This window comes from Halichoerus grypus, chromosome 11 (genome assembly GCF_964656455.1).
Source record: "Halichoerus grypus chromosome 11, mHalGry1.hap1.1, whole genome shotgun sequence".
NCBI lineage: Eukaryota > Metazoa > Chordata > Mammalia > Carnivora > Phocidae > Halichoerus > Halichoerus grypus.
Genome location: NC_135722.1, coordinates 69,261,976 through 69,279,783, shown reverse-complemented (window position 1 = coordinate 69,279,783; position 17,808 = coordinate 69,261,976). Strand labels below are relative to the sequence as shown.

At 41.2% G+C, this 17,808-nt stretch overlaps 1 protein-coding gene across 3 annotated transcripts in view; it reads left to right on the top strand.

The window, feature by feature from the left end:
* Positions 1 to 17,808, top strand: part of GRM5 (glutamate metabotropic receptor 5) — a 552,376-nt gene that overhangs the window by 524,412 nt on the left and 10,156 nt on the right. For 2 of the 3 annotated variants that reach the window (XM_078058659.1, XM_036081919.2), the window contains exon 9: positions 6,807 to 6,902. The exons of the other annotated variant lie outside the window; for it this stretch is intronic. In XM_078058659.1, coding sequence (XP_077914785.1) covers positions 6,807 to 6,902 — 96 coding nt within the window. The remainder of the gene's footprint in view (positions 1 to 6,806; positions 6,903 to 17,808) is intronic. 3 annotated transcript variants of the gene reach the window in all.

The window sequence follows — 17,808 nt, the reverse complement described above, 5'->3', positions numbered from 1 at the left end:
TCCGCGGGGCTCGATCTCACAACAAATGAGATTACAACCTGAGTCGAAACAAAGAGTCAGACACTTAACTGACTGAGCCACCCAGGAACCCCAGTAGATTCAAGTTTTGTGAGACTTAAGGTCATACAATTTGGGAAGGGACTCTATTTAAGAAAAAGATAACAAAATGTGAATACAAAAATAGAAACTGCCTTGCAAGGGACTGCTGTAAGTGAGGGCCCCTGAGTCTCCATTACTTTCAGAGCAAATCTGCTTCCACAGAGAAGCACTGAGGTTTGGGCTCCAACCAACCCCCAGACTGAGAAAATGAAGTTATTAAGTGCAGATTGTAACCAAGGTCAGTATGGAAGAGGGGAAGAGGGATCAGGCTCCCTCTCCACTAATATAAAAAGTGTCAAAAGAAGAGCAGAGGCAGGGGCTTAAGCTAGGAGATCAGAAAAAAGATAAAAGGGTTCAAAAAATAGCACAGTTCCCAGTGTGCCTTCAGCCATTTAAGAGAGAACCAGGCCCAAGAAATGGCCCTGCTAGTGTTGGTAACGAGCATTTTAGTGAGAAACAATATGCATCAGAGTTAACCAATCTGGTAACCTCAGGTAAATCGCTTCATCTCCCTGCATCCTGGCTCTTCCTCATTTGTACAACAGGGAAATCAGTAGTACCTAATGTGTAGGGCATCGGTAAGTTTGGGCACTCAGCACGTGTCTGGTATATTCCCAGTGCTCCGTAAATATTGGCTCTTCTGGTCATTACCCAGCTTGGTCTGACTCCAAAGCTTTTCCAGCTGTTTATGCACAAAAATGTTAGGAAAAATTCCTGTTGGAAAACGACTCATCGGTTTTCAGGCAGAATAATTTTGTCTGAAAATCCCTCAGTCCTAAGAGAGAAGCCAGCAACTTTTAATTAATGCTTTGCCACGACGTTTCTTTAGGCTGATCCTATTCTCTTTTGGAGATCCTCCCTCTGGTCAATCAATGTTGTGCTCCTCCCTGAAAAGTTTTCCCTGTTGAGGAGGTTGGGTAAGCTTGTAAAGCACCTTAGAATTAGTTTTAAAATCTGTATCTTCCTGGATTTCTATTATGAAACAAATAGCGTCAAAAACAAAACAAAACAAAACAAAACACATGGCGAAAGGCAATGACTTCAGATGATTCATATCTGAAAACAAGTTCTCATTGTAAGTGGGATTAAAATACATCCTTGGGGAATTTTCTGGAAGCTAAATGACTTTACTCAATACAAAATTTAACACATTTCCATAATATTGCTACGCTATAATTTATTAAACCATTCTCCAGCGGTTTGTTTTTGTTTTGTTTAGTTTCTGCTATTTTTCTACTACACTGAAAGGAAAAAAATCTTTGTGCAGAAGCCTTTGAGCTTCTGTTGAATTATTTCCTTAGCATAAATTCCTATAAATAGAATTCCTGGGCCAATATAGCTGATTCTTTACATTTTAATAGCTTATTTGCATTGCTTCCCCACCTGTCAACTTCTACCTTCCTTTTATTTTATAGAGGAGGGAGCAGTATGCTCCGTGGCAGCTTCTCAAATACTTTCCCAACTTATGTTCATCTCTGACATTATTTTCTCAGGCTATTAATCATGCTTATTTTTTTGTTTTTAATCTGACATGTCTGAGTGAATCAACTTGACATTGCAAGTCTGGACAAAAGCTATTTTTTTTTTCTGGATACGGGGGCCACAAGATCTGTGGGAACAAGTATTAAACCCTTTGAATATATTTACTTGCGTACAGACACACGGGGGACAGAAGGATGAGACTGAAGTAGGGAATCCTTGGTAATCATGAACTAGATTTAGCCTTACTCTTTTCCTCTAAAGTGAAGATCTGTAAGGACTTCCCTTCTGTCTTCAGCTAGAATTCTCCCCTGAGCAATTTGACTTGGAAGATTGACTTGGGATTTCCTGCACTTCTCTCTGTAACACTTCAGACTTGTTGAAAAAGTCTACCACCTCATCTTGTGTATCTTCTGATACGGCGCAGAATCCCCTACATCAATACCGACCAACAGCTGTTCTCTGCAATGCCTCTTTGGCGTTTAGATTTTTGTGTATTCCCTTGTAGGTAAACTCCAGTCAGAGGAATGGCAGTCTGTTTCCATGTTAGCAGGGGGCCTGGAGGGTGATCTGTCCTACTTGGCCATGGTGTAGTCAAATTTGACCTTTGAAAAAAACAATAGGTCTATAACGTACTCAAAGCCCACCTGCATTAAGTACACACTATTCCCTTCATGTATGACATTTTCCGTCCCTCAAATGGGCTATCAGATTATTTAGAAAAGGTTTGTTTGTTTGTTTGTTTGTTTGTTTGTTTCAGTGTAAAATAACATTAAGAAGTGAGGTGTTGGGGCACCTGGGTGGCTCAGTCGGTTAAGCGTCTGCCTTCAGCTCAGGTCATGATCCCAGGGTCCCGGGATTGAGCCCTGCATCGGGCTCCCTACTCTGCAGGGAGCCTGCTTCTCCCTCTCCTCCCCACTTGTGCACTCTCTCACTATCTCTCTCTCTCTCAAATAAATAAATAAAATCTAAAAAGAAAAAAAAGGAATACATTTAAAAAAAAGGAGTGAGGTGTTAATAAAAAGTATGATGTTTGGAGGTAGAACATATGTTTTCTAGGCCTGTTTCTGTGACTGGCCATTATGGAGACTTGGCCAGATTGTAAAGCATTCTGAGCCACAGGTTCTCCTGAAGGATGAGGATAATAATTGGTTGTTGAGAGAATCAAATGGTACAGGAAACGTTGTCTAAGATATTAGAAATACTATTCAAATGTATATCATAGTTTCTCTCCTTAGTTTATCATTGTCAGCATCCAAAATTAGGATAATCCTAAAGGTGATGTGGCAATAAATCTGGGATATAAAATGCTGTGGGTTGCACTCTGCCTCATACATTTTAAAATCAGAAACTGTGTTTTTAGATGATTGCTAAGGATACTACCCAAAGGTAGGTGTCTGATCTGAATTGTGTCTGGAGTCCAAAAGCTGAGGCTAGGCTGGTGTTTGAGGAGCCAGCATGGGAACAGAGCTGGATGTCTCCAAAGCTGTTATGAAAGTCCATACTGGGACAGAGGGGAGCTGTTAGGAAGGCCCATACTGGGACAGAAGGAAAGGGAAACAGTGACTGAAAACTAAAGGCAGAAACATTCTGTCCAAAGCCAGGAAGGCAAAGGAAAAACTAGGAAATAAAATCTGGCTCCAAGCTCAGACATGATGGCAACTGGAAGAGAAATCCAAAATCATCAGAAAGCCAGGACCACCTTTACACGGGTCTGTAACTGGACGAGGTGAGGGATGATCACATAGGGAAACAGACTGGTATTCTTTATTTTGTTTTTCTTGACACTTTCTTAGTCTAGTGACAGGAAAGGTGATTGAGGAAAATCTTTGGCAAATCCGTGCGGACCGAGGCCAATGCTGCAAACATGTGACCAAAAGCTTTATTGAAGTACTCATCAGTGCTCTGAGTTGTGATAGTGCCCATTAGTTAATCAGTTGGAAAATGCAACACTAAACCCAGAGTAACTGGTTACTTTGGTTTCCTGGATGCAATTCCAGTGTGTGTGGGGGGGGGGGCACTTCCCACACCAACAAGCAATTCTCTTGAAGTTGGGTATCCTATAATTCAAGTCAATTCTGGCACTTTCAACCTGGAGATGCCACAGGTTAAGGGTTCAGTACTACAAGATTGTCCCCCCTCCACGACCCCTTCTGATGCCAGTCACAAGCCCAGGCTATCACCTGGGCTTCTGACCGACCAGCTGTAGATTGGAGGTTCCAACGATCCCCTCTTTGGACTTCTGAGACGGTTGCAAGTCAGGTTGTTACCTGTATTTCTGACCAGCTGGCTATAAGCCAGAGATTCTCATGACCTCCGCCTCAGGTTTGAGTAATTTCCTCGAATGGCTCACAGAACTCAGAGCAACATTTCACTTACCAGAGCACAGGCTTATTGTAGGACATAACTCAGGAACAGCCAGATGGAAGAGATGCATAGAGCAGGTATGTGGAGCTTCTGTGCCCTTTCGGGGCGAGCCACCCTCCCAGCATCTCCATGTGTACAGCAACCCAGAAACGTTCCAAACCCGTCCTTTTGGGGTTTTATGGAGGTGTTATTACAAAGGCGTGATTGATTACATCACCAACCACTGGTGGTTGAACTCAGTCTCCAGGCCACCTCCCCTCCCCCACCTCCCAGGGCAAGGGAGTGGGCCTGGAAGTTCCAGCCCTCTAATCCACTGGCAACCAGCCCCCATCCTTAAGTGCTTTCAGGATTCAGCTTATTAACATAACAAAAGGCATCTTTGTGACTCTCAACGCTTAGGAAATTCCAAGGGTTTGGGGAACCTTGAGCCTGGAACAGTAGAAGAAGATCAAATATATCAAAGAAATATATATATATTCTCATATATATTTGGTCATCCGTATTACTTATATTTGGTCATCTGAATAACCAAATATATATTTTACTTATAAATCACCATATTACATGGGTTAGGACTACAATTAGCATGGCTTCCAGTAAATTAACAGTGGTGTTTGTACCATGGTTATAAGGGCCATTTGTTTAGGTATTCTCTAAGTGTGGGTTATTGAGAAAATAATCCTTTGTTCTACCCAGTCTGTCTCCCTCTTTTTCTTCCTATACAAAATCTAACTCTAGGAAGATTCTTATACTTTTTTATATACAATAGTATGTATAAAAGGGAATAATATTTAAAAGAAGACAAATGATTAGGTAAGACTAGAGCATCTGTTAGTAACTTGCTTCTTTAGGGTCTTCATAAATACACACACAGAGAACTTATAAATATCCAAACCTAATGCTATAAACAACCTTAGAAATTCTCAGACTCGGCTATGGTAGAGAAAGCAACAAAAGCAAAGTAAAAGCTAGGAGGATTTTGGCATCAGAGAATCTAAAACCTAATCCAAAGTGGCTGACATGATAAGACTCACATAAAACGAAGTTCTGAAATGAAACAGGCTAATTCCATTGCTCAGAGATATTGTCTAGGACCTACATTCTTCTAATCTTCTGTGCCACCATTTTTTAGAATGTTGGCTTACCTTCTCTCATGCCTACAACATGTGTGTAGCATTGCTAAGTACCATACCAGACAATTGTCCATAGCAAAAAGATAGCATGATTTCCAGTGTTTTGTTTGCCAAGAGTAAAAAAAGAAAGAAAGAAAGAAAGAGAAACTGTTCTTAGAAATCTCCAGAAGGCCCTCTCTCTTGATCATTGGCTGAAACTGATAAACAACGTGCTCCTTCTTCCCCTCCTTCTCCACTACACTGTGAACTCTGTGAAGCAGGACCTATGGATTATTTATCTCTATATCTCTAGGCCAAAGTGCATTGTCTAGAATTAAATGGATGCTCAACTAAAGTCTATTGAATAAGGTAATCCATTCCATCCACTTGGCTTGATTTAATGAGCCATTTTTATTCAAATACTAAATACTTTTAACATCTTAAAAGAAAAGAAAATTAAGAGAAAGGCCTCTATCCAGGACTAATAATGACTTTGCTTTTATTGCATTTTGTTTTATTTCATATTAATTTTGAGACAGCAAGAAAAGAAACTTACGGATAAGATGACTATACCAAGGGTAAACAAGTCTTCTAATACCAAGTCACTTTATCACTGCCTGTTCATCCAGGGGCATGGATGAAGTGGCATCATATCAGGCTCCAGTTTTAGAAAGGAAAAAGGCAATAAACCTTAAGAGTCTTGGGCCCTTGCCAGCTCTACTAACAGTTATTCTTTACCAGTGAGGCTTGTGATGTTGGTCAAGTCAGTTAAATTAAGTCTCAGTGTCCTCATGTGGCAAATGAGCATAATTGTACCCTCTTTAGTTACCTACAGGCTTAAACTGATGGATAAAAAAAGATTATTTCTATGAAAGTATGTTGTCTCTGAAAACTGTCCATATAGCAGACTAATGTTGGGAACCTTACAACTTATTTTAGATGAAACATCTAGTACCTTCTACGTGTGGTGAATTGCCAGTTCTGATACAAAAGCTGTTTGAGCTATCCACCACAATGCAGGCAGCCCAATACTGATTGTTCAACTTGAGCTTAATAGTTATATGAGCGTCTTACATCCAAGAAGCATCTCTTCTCTTTTGGCATCATGAGGCTCTAATATAATGCTCAGACATAATGCCACTCAACAAAGCTTTGTTAATGAAAAGAACAATTTGAAAAAAAAAAAAAACCACAATGGAAGGCAACACATTACAATGACTAAAAGTGTGGGTTCTAAACTTAGACTCCCTGTGTTCAAAATCCTTGATCAATCTACTTAATCCTTACAATTTTAGGTTTCTTCTCTTCAGTAAAATGGATATAATCATAACAGAGCCTCTGCCACAGATTGTTGCCAGGATTAAATTTAGGTAAAATCCTAGCACCATGTCTGGTGCATGGTAAACACTAAATGAATTCTAATTTATTGATATTAATCTTTTGCTTAGAAGCTAGGAATTGCCTTCCTTTTACCATTGACTATTAAATGTGTTGACAGTATAGAGTAATAGGCCATGTAGAAGGGTAGATCATGTGTGGTTTAAAAAGCAGTAACAAAATCATGCCCAACGTGATCCATATGCCATCACAAGCATCTAATACGTATTACAGGTCAGCCGCTGCAGGGAAGAGCAGAAGCCCGCTTTACCATGGGACCACCCTCTGCAGCCACCGCTCTTCCTCAGCCTGGCCAGTTAAGCACACAATCATATCTTTCTGTTTGCTCCTGTCCTTGTTCATGCTTACCAGGTACAAAGACAGGAGACTGGCCCAGCACAAGTCGGAAATAGAGTGTTTCACCCCCAAAGGGAGTGTGGGGAATGGTGGGAGAGCAACAATGAGCAGGTAAGCAAACTGTGAGTGGCCTGAGGTGGTGTGAACTCAATGTCCGCAAGCTAGAGGAACAGGCGGCTCCCTGGTCTAGGTCCTCGCTCCACTGTGTCCCCCATGCAGTGTGTCCAACCGGGGCCACCACTGGTTTTCTGTGTGTGTTTGATTTGCAAAACCCATGCCATCCCCATGTGAAGTGATGGGAGCCTCCTGTCCCAGATGCTGCTGTTTCCCAGGGTCCTGTGCTTTGCATGTCTGAAGCCTTAGCTCACATTCAGTTCTCCCATGGAGTTTAACTTACTGGTCAAATGCTTCTGGAGTTTGCAAAGTGGAAGAGATTGGAGGCAATTCACGTTTCAGGACTGTCCAATCAGTTGTCAAAACAAATACAAAAGCCTAGGACTGGTTCTGAGGGAGGGACTGCAATGAGGGAAGATTCCAGCCCTGACCCCAGAGAAACCTGGGAATTAATCTGACTTCCTTTCAGTGTAACATCATCTTACAGCCAAGGTCAAATGCCATGCCAAACTAGTGAGCTGTCGAGGCAAGAGGCTTTTCATGAACTGAAATCTGGAAAGCTAGTCCTCCTCTAGCTACCATAGCTTTGCAGCTCCTTTCTTTCTCTGTGTCTGGTGGCCAACACCCCCTGTCGCTGCGCTATGCATGTTCCTTCCTACCAGGCACTCCCAACTGAGCTATGCCCAGTCAACTGGGTTATTTAGAACTATAAGCATCAACTTAGCTGTGTTGCATGAAATGAACGTGCTTTATTGCATGGGACCGCATTTCAAGAAAAGGGCTCTGGAGACAAGTACTGTCAAGATTGGCATTAAACAGTTTCAGAATGTCGGAGGAGCCTTGAGCTGGGGACTCACTCACCATGAACTAACTCTCTACTTCTACTTTGTTGTGGCATTTCCCCATCCATCGGTGGTACAAAGGTGTGGAAGGGAAGCTCCTGCAGGTCAGCCTGGGTGAAAGAAAAGGGGAGGTGCAGGAAGTACAGTGTGTACATGTGTGTGTGCGTGTACTGAGAGCAGAACTTGGGATCCATCTGCACGGCAAGAAGATAATCCTGTGGAGCCCTGTTGAACTTTCACCCCAACCATTGTATTTGCTTCCTCTGTAATAGGCTCCTTCTGGCTTTCAAAATAATGTCTAACTTTTTCCAAGGACCACCACATGGCACAATTTCTGGAGGGGGGCAGTGGAATTCATGTTGCTGTCTGTGAAAATGGTACCTGGAACTGTGTAGCATATAGTCTGACCAATCATTTAGAGCAGCCCTGGCCAAGAGCTTGGCCAGCTTTGTCCAAGGCAATGAGAGCGTGTGTACCTGTGTAGGCATATATATGTGTGTGCACATTAGTGTATCTGATGTCCTTCTGCCCATGATCCCTTTATACAGCCATCTTTGGATCTCAATGTGTCCAGAAGATAAGCCTCAATGGATCATTTTGTGGGAGTAACACAACAGACCACTATTGGGCCTACTGGTTTCCTTCCATTCACATATGACAAAGTGCCAGAATTCCTGTCCTTGAAAATCAGTCAAACAGCACTGGAGTTGGCTGGACAAGGTGAAAATGACTGTCTCAAATGAATACAGGGGCTCTGTCCAGAGTGACTTCTGATTTGAAGCAATTGTCTAGGACTAGACCTCCCAAACTTGTCTGCCTATCAAATGTACTGAGACAAAATCTGTACTGTAACAAGTTTCCTAGGTCGTTCCAATTTATATCCATAAACTGAGATTGTGGAATAATCCATTCATCTAGGAGATGACATGGAGCTATTTGTGGTAAACATTAGGTCTCCATTGTGTCATGCATTGTTCTTGGGAGTGTTTAGATCCAATCAGCCCAACGATTAGATTTGCAGTCTTGATTGAATATGGGTGAGGAGATGGATAGGAGATAGTAGGACACAAAGGATAAGGGGACTCCAGGTCAACCAGACCATTATTCCTTGGGTCAGGTCCAGATCTATAGAGACAGCAATTCAATGTATCTACACTGGGAATAGTCCAAGTTTCTCTACAACAGCAAGATAATAGTTAGCTTTTGTTTCCTCACTGGTTTGCCAACGTAATGACAAGGCTTATTACATTTATATATCCAGGTAAGCCCAGGGGACTATTGCATGCACTAATAGGGATAGTTCTGTTGGAATGACCACCTCAGCCCCATGGATAAGCATAATTCATTGGGGACAAATGGTCTTCCCTTCCTACTTTTTCTTCCTTCCCATTTCTTTAGCATTAAATAAAACCTGATAGAAGAGAGTGAAAGTATGCGGGAGGGAAAGTGAGTCCTTCAGTGTTCTAAGAGAGTTTTCCATTAGGGAGGAGAAAATGCCTAGAGACCCATAAAAGGAGGGGCCAAAATGTCTAAGACTGTCAAATCTTTTTTTCCAACTTCATATTTGTTTATATAAATACACACACATACACACACAATGACATTTATCTGGGAGAAATAAGTTGAAAATGAATATTAAGAGAAAAGGTATCAGAGAGGAGACAACGGCAATGTAGACCATTTCTAAATAAGAGGTTACAGCAGTTAATCCCAGTGTGCTTCCTCTGGAACTGAATAGAAGGGCTGGGGAAAGAATCACTATTGGACTTCTACAGATACTTCTAGCATCAGCTGTTGAGGCCCTTTTTCTTATCAGCTCCCACTCTTCCCCACCCCCACCAGTTGCTTCCCAGAGTCAGAGTCAAGCATATTTACTTTGCAAACATCTGGGCTGGTTCTGTGGCCTTAACCAAACAACTGTCCCAGGGAGGGGCTAAGGGAAGCTCAAACAATTGCAGAAACCCTGGAGTGTCACCCTGCATCTCATTTGCCTATGTTTTCTATGCTGAAACTTATGCAAAGGACAGGACCCGGAGAATTTATGCCTGGGCTGATTCTTCCAGAGCCAAGTTACCTGGCAGAGAGAGAAAGTTTTCTGGTGCATGCAGCCCTAGAGCTGAACACTGTCATCTTCCCTGAAATAATGACAGGGCCTTAGAGACACTCCCTCACTTCTCCCTTTTGCCTCCACCCCCACATTTGGAAAGGAATAAGAACATTCTATGTATCCCTAACACTCTAGCTTCCTGAAATATCATGTTGTTGTTTTCCTTTTATGTGAATTTTTCCCCTTCTGTCGGAACTGAGCATAACTTGCCATCTTTTCATATTTCCACAGTGGACAGTCTAAGTGTGTTTCAGAGCAGAGACCTCCTGATTGCAGGAGAAGTGAAAGAGAGTCCGAAACAGGGAGGTGCTCTAAGAATGGGGAATTCTCGTGTGAGTTCACACTGAGATGGTCCACCTCAGAGATGGCTAAAACCTCAACAGTGAAAGTTATTATCTCTGGTCTCAGCCAGGCCATTCTATCGGAGTGCTCAAAGGAGTCTGCGTTCTGAAGTGCTCATGTTGTACCCCGTGAAGGAGAGGCACAGACATTCTGAGCCTCCGGGTCTCTCTTTGGAAAAATGCTCCCTAATCAAATGAAATAGATCTATAGTCCCCCTCCAGGGCTTGAAGGAAGGAGGGTGGTATGTGGTTATTCTTACTGTTGCAATGTCATGATATCAGTTAGGTGATGTATTAATCCCCAATCACTTGAGTAACTGATTTTCACCTAGTAGGTGTAGCATCTAATTTTAATGAGTATTAATATTTCATAGAGCCTTCAGAGAATCTGGTAATGGTGATGTCATAGGCATGAGGAACTCAGATTTGAAAAGCAATCCCAAAATGTGATGTGTGTGTTAAGACTGTTTTGCCTTTCTTTGATTCAGTTATTTCTTCCCTCATGTAATGCTCATTTATTAAGCACCTACCATGAGCCAAGCACTTAAAAGACTCTGGAGATAAATGGATGACAAAGACTTGACTGAGCCCTTGAAAGTCTGTAGTCCACAGGAGAACAGAGTCAGAAAAAACAGATAATTGCAATGCAACAGAAACCCCTGTCCCACAGGAAAATTTATGTGTCCCATTAACTCCTCATTTGATATCAAAAACTACAGCTTATGCCAGTGCAAATAGAATTAAGAGTAATAGAAACTAAATAATATTAACCTGAACTGAGTGTTCAGAAAGGACTTCACACAGAGTTATATTAAATTCAGAGCCACAGAGAGCAACGTTCTGTCTTTCCAGTATGAAGCCAGCTAGTTTCATAGTGATAGGACTCTTGCAGTAGTCTTCTCTTCATTCCTCCCCAAAGTCAGTTTCAGATTAATGTTCTAACTTACAATTAGAGATGTTCTAAAGCAAATAACAATATCCAGTTATTACCCTTGCTGTAATTACTATGCATCAAACACTGTAGCAGTCCCTTCCCATTGGTTATGCACTAAATTCTCCCAAGAATGATCTTTCCATGGTACAGATGAGTAAAATGAGGCCCAGGGATATTAAATAATCTATACAGTAGAGTGATTTAGTGAAAATTCTGAAATCAAAGACTTTAAAACCTGGTTCCAGCACTAGCCAGTGTGACCTCGAGCCACCATTTTACCTCCTTAATCTCCATTGTCTGCAAAATGAGGATAATAATAGAGCACTTCCCTTACTATATGATGCTGTGAAAACTAAATGAGATAATGCAAGCACAGCACTTAGCAGGCATTCAATAGATTCTATTTAGTATAACTGTTACCCAAGGCTACTCAGCTTAGAAAGTCCTTTTTTTTTGGTCTTTTCTTCCATTCTCCACCTGCCAACATGGTTGTTCTCTCAACAGTCAATTCTGGGAAAGTATGTACAATAAAATCTACTAATATCAATGAAATTAATTCAATGATATAATTTCTCTGCTTTAAAATTCATGTTCTCCTGGGACACCTGGGTGGCTCAGTCGTTAAGTGTCTGCCTTTGGCTCAGGTCATCCCAGGGTCCTGGGATCAAGCCCCGCATCAGGCTCCCTGCTCAGTATCAGGTTCCCTGCTCTGCTCCGTGGGAAGCCTGCTTCTCCCTTTCTCGGTCCCCCTGCTTGTGTTCACTCTCTCGCTGTGTCTCTCTCTGTCAAATAAATAAATAAAATCTTTAAAAATAAATAAATAAAATAAAATCCATGTTCTCCCATGGTTCTCCCTGGGTGCTTAGATACACCAGACACTGGCTTAAGTGCTTTACCTTTATGATCTCTTATTTCATCTTTAAAAAGATAAACAATAAAGTCCACACTGGAACCAAACTCAGTTTGATTCTGGAATTCACGCTCTAGCCACTATGATATCTGCCACCTGAGATAAAATCCAAACCCATGCATTCAAGGACCTTCACACACTAACCCTATTCTAACTCTTAACCTTTATTCATGTTTTGGCACATGTGTTCTCTTCTCCAGAAACCCCAAATTTCTTACCACTCTCCAAACACACTGACTCCTTTCTACAATTTCACACTCTAACACATGCTGTGTCTCCAACTGAATTGCCCCTCCTTGCTCCTTGAATCCATCTTTTCCAACCCCCATTCCTATTCTGCCTGGCAAACTCTTACTCAGTTTTCAAAACCCAAATCTAATGTCAATTCCTCTTTGAAACCTTTCCAAAATTCTTACAATCTATTTTACATCCACCCAAACTCATAATTCTAAAGTATTTTGAGTTTACCTCCAATACTGCATATTATCTGGTCACCTGTCTCTTCCCACTAAACTTGAGGTTTTTTAAGGCAAAAACTGACAGTCTTTTTCTTTTATTTTTTTTTAAAGATTTATGTATTTATTTGAGAGAGAGCGCACAGAGGGGAGGGGCAGAGGGAAAGGGAGATAGAGTCTCAAGCAGACTCCATCCTGAGGGTGGAACCTGACCTGGGGCTCAATCTCATGACCCTGATATCAGACCCTGAGCAGAAACCAAGAGTTGGATGCTTAACTGACTGCGCCACCCACGTGCCCCTGACAGTAAAGGAATAAAACTCATTCTGATGGAAACTGGAGGAGCAGGCTACATTAAGGTATAGTTATATCTGTGATCCAGATAATAAGGCCTAGATTTGAATGAGGAAGGGAGAAAGTGACATGAGATGCAGTTTCAAGTTCAGGTTTTTAGAATCCCTGGAAGAAAACTTCACAAACTATATTCTGAAGAACGTTAGACTAAGCGCAAGAGATTCTCCATGAGCAGGAGAGAAGAAAAGGCAGAAGTGACAGTATGGATGAAATTAGTGTAGCCAATACTACATGCTATATGTCCTTCTTGGAGATTTTCAGTAATGCTTACAAAACAAAGACTTGAGGGGGGCTTGGATGCCTGGGCATGGAGCCTGCTTAAGATTCTGTTTCTCCCTCTCCCTCTGCCCCACCTCCAGGCACACCAGGTGAGCACTCTGAGGAACAAGGAAGGAAGGGAGGGAGGGAGGGAGGGAGGGAGGGAGAAAGGAAGAAAAGGAAATGAAGTTAGGAAGGCAGGCAGACAGACTTGAGAAGTTCCACAGAAAGCTGTTTAAATCTACTTAATTTATTTGACCATGGAGACATTTATTCATGAACCACCTATGGTCATTCTTACTTTCTATACAGTTTGCCAACCAGTTTTATAAAAGCATATTGATCAGAAAAAAAAAAAAAAAAAAAAAAGGAACAGGGTCACGTGGGTGGCTCAGTCAGTTAAGAATCTGCCTTTGGCTCAGGTCCTGATCCCAGAGTCCTGCATCGGGCTCCCTGCTCAGTGGGGAGTCTGCTTCTCCCTCTCCCTCTACTCCTCCCCCACTCGTGCTCTCTCTCTCTTGCTCACTCTTGAATAAATAAATAAAATCTTTAAAAAAAGAAAACAAAGGAACAAAGTTATAGATTTTTGAGTAACTTATAATAATTCCTGAAATCTTATTATAAGAAATTTCTTAGGGAAATATTTTGTAAGTCTGACAAAAACTGGGTTCAGCTAATGTCTTGTGATTGGACTAGAAATGATTAACTTTAGTAAGTGCCACAAATATAAAAATATAAACCAGATTCCTAATTTCCTTTGCTTATTTTTCCAATAGAATCACTAATTGCTGTGAGTATATTCTACTTCTTCTTTCAGCCTGGCATAATACACACATAATACATATGTGGCATAATACAACATAGTAATGGGACTGCTTGGGTTCCCCAGCTCTCTGCACTCAGTTTCCTTCAGTCCTCTTCTTGTCTAACATCCTTTTTGTTGGGTGAAAAAAAAAAAAAAAAAGGAGCTGGTCAAAATCTTTTGTAAGGCTGCTGTCCTTGCCCATGAAATACATATATAAGATAATTTAGTAGTTATGTACAAATATACATCTTTGTGTATATTTTGAGACAAAAGATTTGATAGCTTATAATTTCCTGTAAATGGGAAGAAGGGAACCAGAACTGTCTCTGATAGAACTAAGGCCACAAAAGGAGCAGCCTTGGAGTTATCAAATTCTTGTATTCTAGAGGAAGAAGTCAATGCCAGAGGCATACTGGCTACTTTTACTCCCACCACAAAATATGGATAAAATCTTGCAATGTCCACCTAATCTTATTGCCATACTCCCATTAGGTGGATAATACCAAAATAAGGGCAAACTATTCAGCAGAGCTAAGTGCTCTGGAAACTTGAATCACTATTTCATCTAATCCTATGTTTCATGAGTCATTTTGAATGGATTCTTTACCATAAGGATTATTTATTTTTAAAAATGTTAATTCATCACTTATTATGCATAAGGCATAAGGAATCTTTTTTCTAAGCAGAAGTCATTTTTTCAGCAACCATTATCACAATCCTGGGACATTCTCTTATTCTCCACTCCCTCGGTATTCATCTCTGCAATGTTCAGGTCAATGTTAATAGAGAGCTTTGGAATTTATTATCAGGTCATTTTATGGACACAGACTTGGGTGTTATCATTTCCCTGGATGCTCCGTAAGGATGTGTCTTGTTAGCCCTTTAGTTTTGGTGTGTCCTTAGCGCACAGACAATATGACATGCTGGCAATGACTCTGGATTTAAAGTCCAATTTGGGGCAGTATTTTGCCTTTTATTTGACTTGGGCACAAGTTCCTTATCTCAGGTTTTGCATCTATAGTACAGGTTAATAATATCTGTTTATTTTTTTAAAGATTTTATTTATTTATTTGAGAGCAAGAGAGAGAGCATGAGCGGGGTGGGGGGAAGGAGGGGAAGGGGAAGCAGGCTCCCCACTGAGCAGGGAGCCCGATGCGGGACTGGATTACAGGACCACGGGATCATGACTTGAGCAGAAGGCAGCAGCTTAACCAACTGAGCCACCCAGGCATCCCTAATAATATGTTTATATGAGGCACTCAAGTGATAGAATTTGCTTCATTTCCCTGATACTCCCAGCCCACTACTCTGCACCAGGCACCATACCAAGCATAGGAAATGCACATAGTCACTGCCCTTGGAGTGTTCCAGGCTTCGTGCAGAAACAGACTTGTAAATAAGTGATTTAAAATACCATGCAGTAAGTGTTATGTTAGACAGCTGTTGTGAAGGTCAAATATAATAAAACAGATGAAAACACCTTGTGAGGTGTGAAGTTCTATTCCAGGGGGAGCTATTATCATCCCAGGATTCTCCTCTTCTTAGTCATCAATCCTAATCCCACGTTTTATTCAAGCTTTAAATCAAGCTGGATTCCTCCACCAAGTCCTCTCGGCAGCATCAGCCAAGGGACGTAAAATAGCTGTGTCTTTTGTTGTTCTCTCTTTATGAAATTGTAATCTGGGCTTTGTAGTAATTGCTGGAAAAAAATAATTTCCGTTTTGGATAAAAAACATTCTCCAATCTTAGTTGAAGCACCTCAACTAAAGCCTAGAACTTACATCTCAGTACGAGGAGTAGTTTAGTTTGAAGTTTGAGTTCGGGTTACTGAATTTTAGATTTAAAAAAATAGCTTCACTTGAGAAAGAGAACTCTGTGGTGATCCAACAGCTTGCCTCTGCTTGGCACATGTTGCTGCGTCATGGCCTTCGTAAGATGCCTTCTCCTTAGGAGGATGTGGGGCAAGCAGCAGCTAGAAGCACAGAGCACTTTAATAACCCCTGGATGGACTGTGGCCTGTTGAAAAGGCATCCTATTAAACCAAAGCCTAGTTAAAATAGGGCCAAGTGGTTCTCGTCCCACAAGGATTTTATTAAGGACTAAATGCCTAGCAAGTGACATTCTCTGGGGGAATTATCGTAGACGCAGGCAGCCACAGCTCGCTCCCAGCTACTTAAAACAGAGGCAGAAGTCCACCCCACCAGGTTGTTGGAAGGGTTTCCTGGGATTGAGCATGTGGCATTAGCTGCTTTGCCATATATGCAACACACGTATTAATTGGATTTTGTTTATCCGTGTTATTTTAACATTCTCCAGGCTTTAAGGCCTCGTTAATCTCCACTTTATTTGCAAATCCTTCCTTGAAACTTCTTTCCCCAGTGAGCAACTTTTCTCTGCATTCCTCTAATACCAATGGACAAGGACAAATGTTTTTTCTTTCATAGCAGTCTTCAGATCAGTATATTCCTTTTTGCCTTCATTTTTTCCACATCTGTTAGCATCTTAATACTGTGTCCCCTGCGCTATGAAAATAGCTTCTTTTTTTTAAGATTTTATTTATTTATTTGACAGAGAGAGACACAGCGAGAGGGGGAACACAAGCAGGGGGAGGAGCAGAGGGAGAAGCCAGCTTCCCACTGAGCAGGGAGCCACCGAAGCCGGGCTCAATCCCAGGACCCTGGGATCATGACCTGAGCTGAAGGCAGATGCTTAACAACTGAGCCACCCAGGTGCCCCTGAAAACAGCTTCTTAAATCTACCCTGGACACCACTCTTTTGCTTGTTCAATTTTCTTGGTTCCTTATTGCCTGAAGGACTAATTAACTTAACAGATATTAATTAGGCCTTAACATATTCCTGAAGTAGGACCAGCACTGGGGCAGACAAGGAGTAATGTCAATGGATGAATCTGCAGTGAGGTTTTAAAGAAGATTTTGGCATGATTCCTACATTTAATTGTTTTTGTTGAGCTCCAGAAATATTGAATACCTAAAAGATTAAATAACACAAAAGAATTCTTACAGATGAAGAATAACACAGAAAAGAACTCATGAGTATTTCTTTATATATTCATTCATTTATTGATCAAGTATGTAGTTTACATATGTATCTAATAATTAGACCATCTCTCTGGTCAAATATATTAGACCACCTATCTTTTCCAGACACTGATAAGAAGTCCAAGGTTAATTACCAATGAGTTATTAAAATAGCAAAAGAAAGGAAAAGAAAGAAGATCCTTGCAGGTCATGGGTGGCCACAAAGCACTTTTATAGTGGACAAAAAAGTCCAAACTCTTACCTGCTGATGCTTTATCCATCCCCACACAGGACTACTGCTTATCTTAGAATATCCTTTGTGGATTCCTGAACTTATGTCACTGCTATCTTTCCTGGAGGGCAATGCCTAGTGCTCTTATTGGATTTTGCCATAATCTACTAATTTTTCAAGGTGTAGATACAATCTGTCTTCTGGAGGCAAGCATCATTCCCTGGCCACTCCCCTCCTGCTAGAAATGGTTTCTTGCTCTTGTGAAGTTTTGAATCCCTTGTGATCTGTACCCTACAGTTACCCAGTAAGCTACTTGTTCCCATGCTCCACAATCTCTCATTCTCCTTGTCCTCAGCACCCTTCCACATGCCCATCTGCTTCCTTCTTTCAAGGACTCAGGGAAAAGAAAAATAACCTCTTTCTATCAAAATACTATGAGTAACTCATATTGTTAGCCTTCTATGTGCATCTTCTCTCTTGCCCTCTTGGAGGGAAGTCTCATATCAGCAACTCTCCACCACAGTACCAAAAAATACTGATCAGTCACAATCATTTGCAGAGGTATCACATGTCATTTGTTACAATATTAGCTGAAATGCCAAAATTTGCAAAATAGTTATCCTTGAA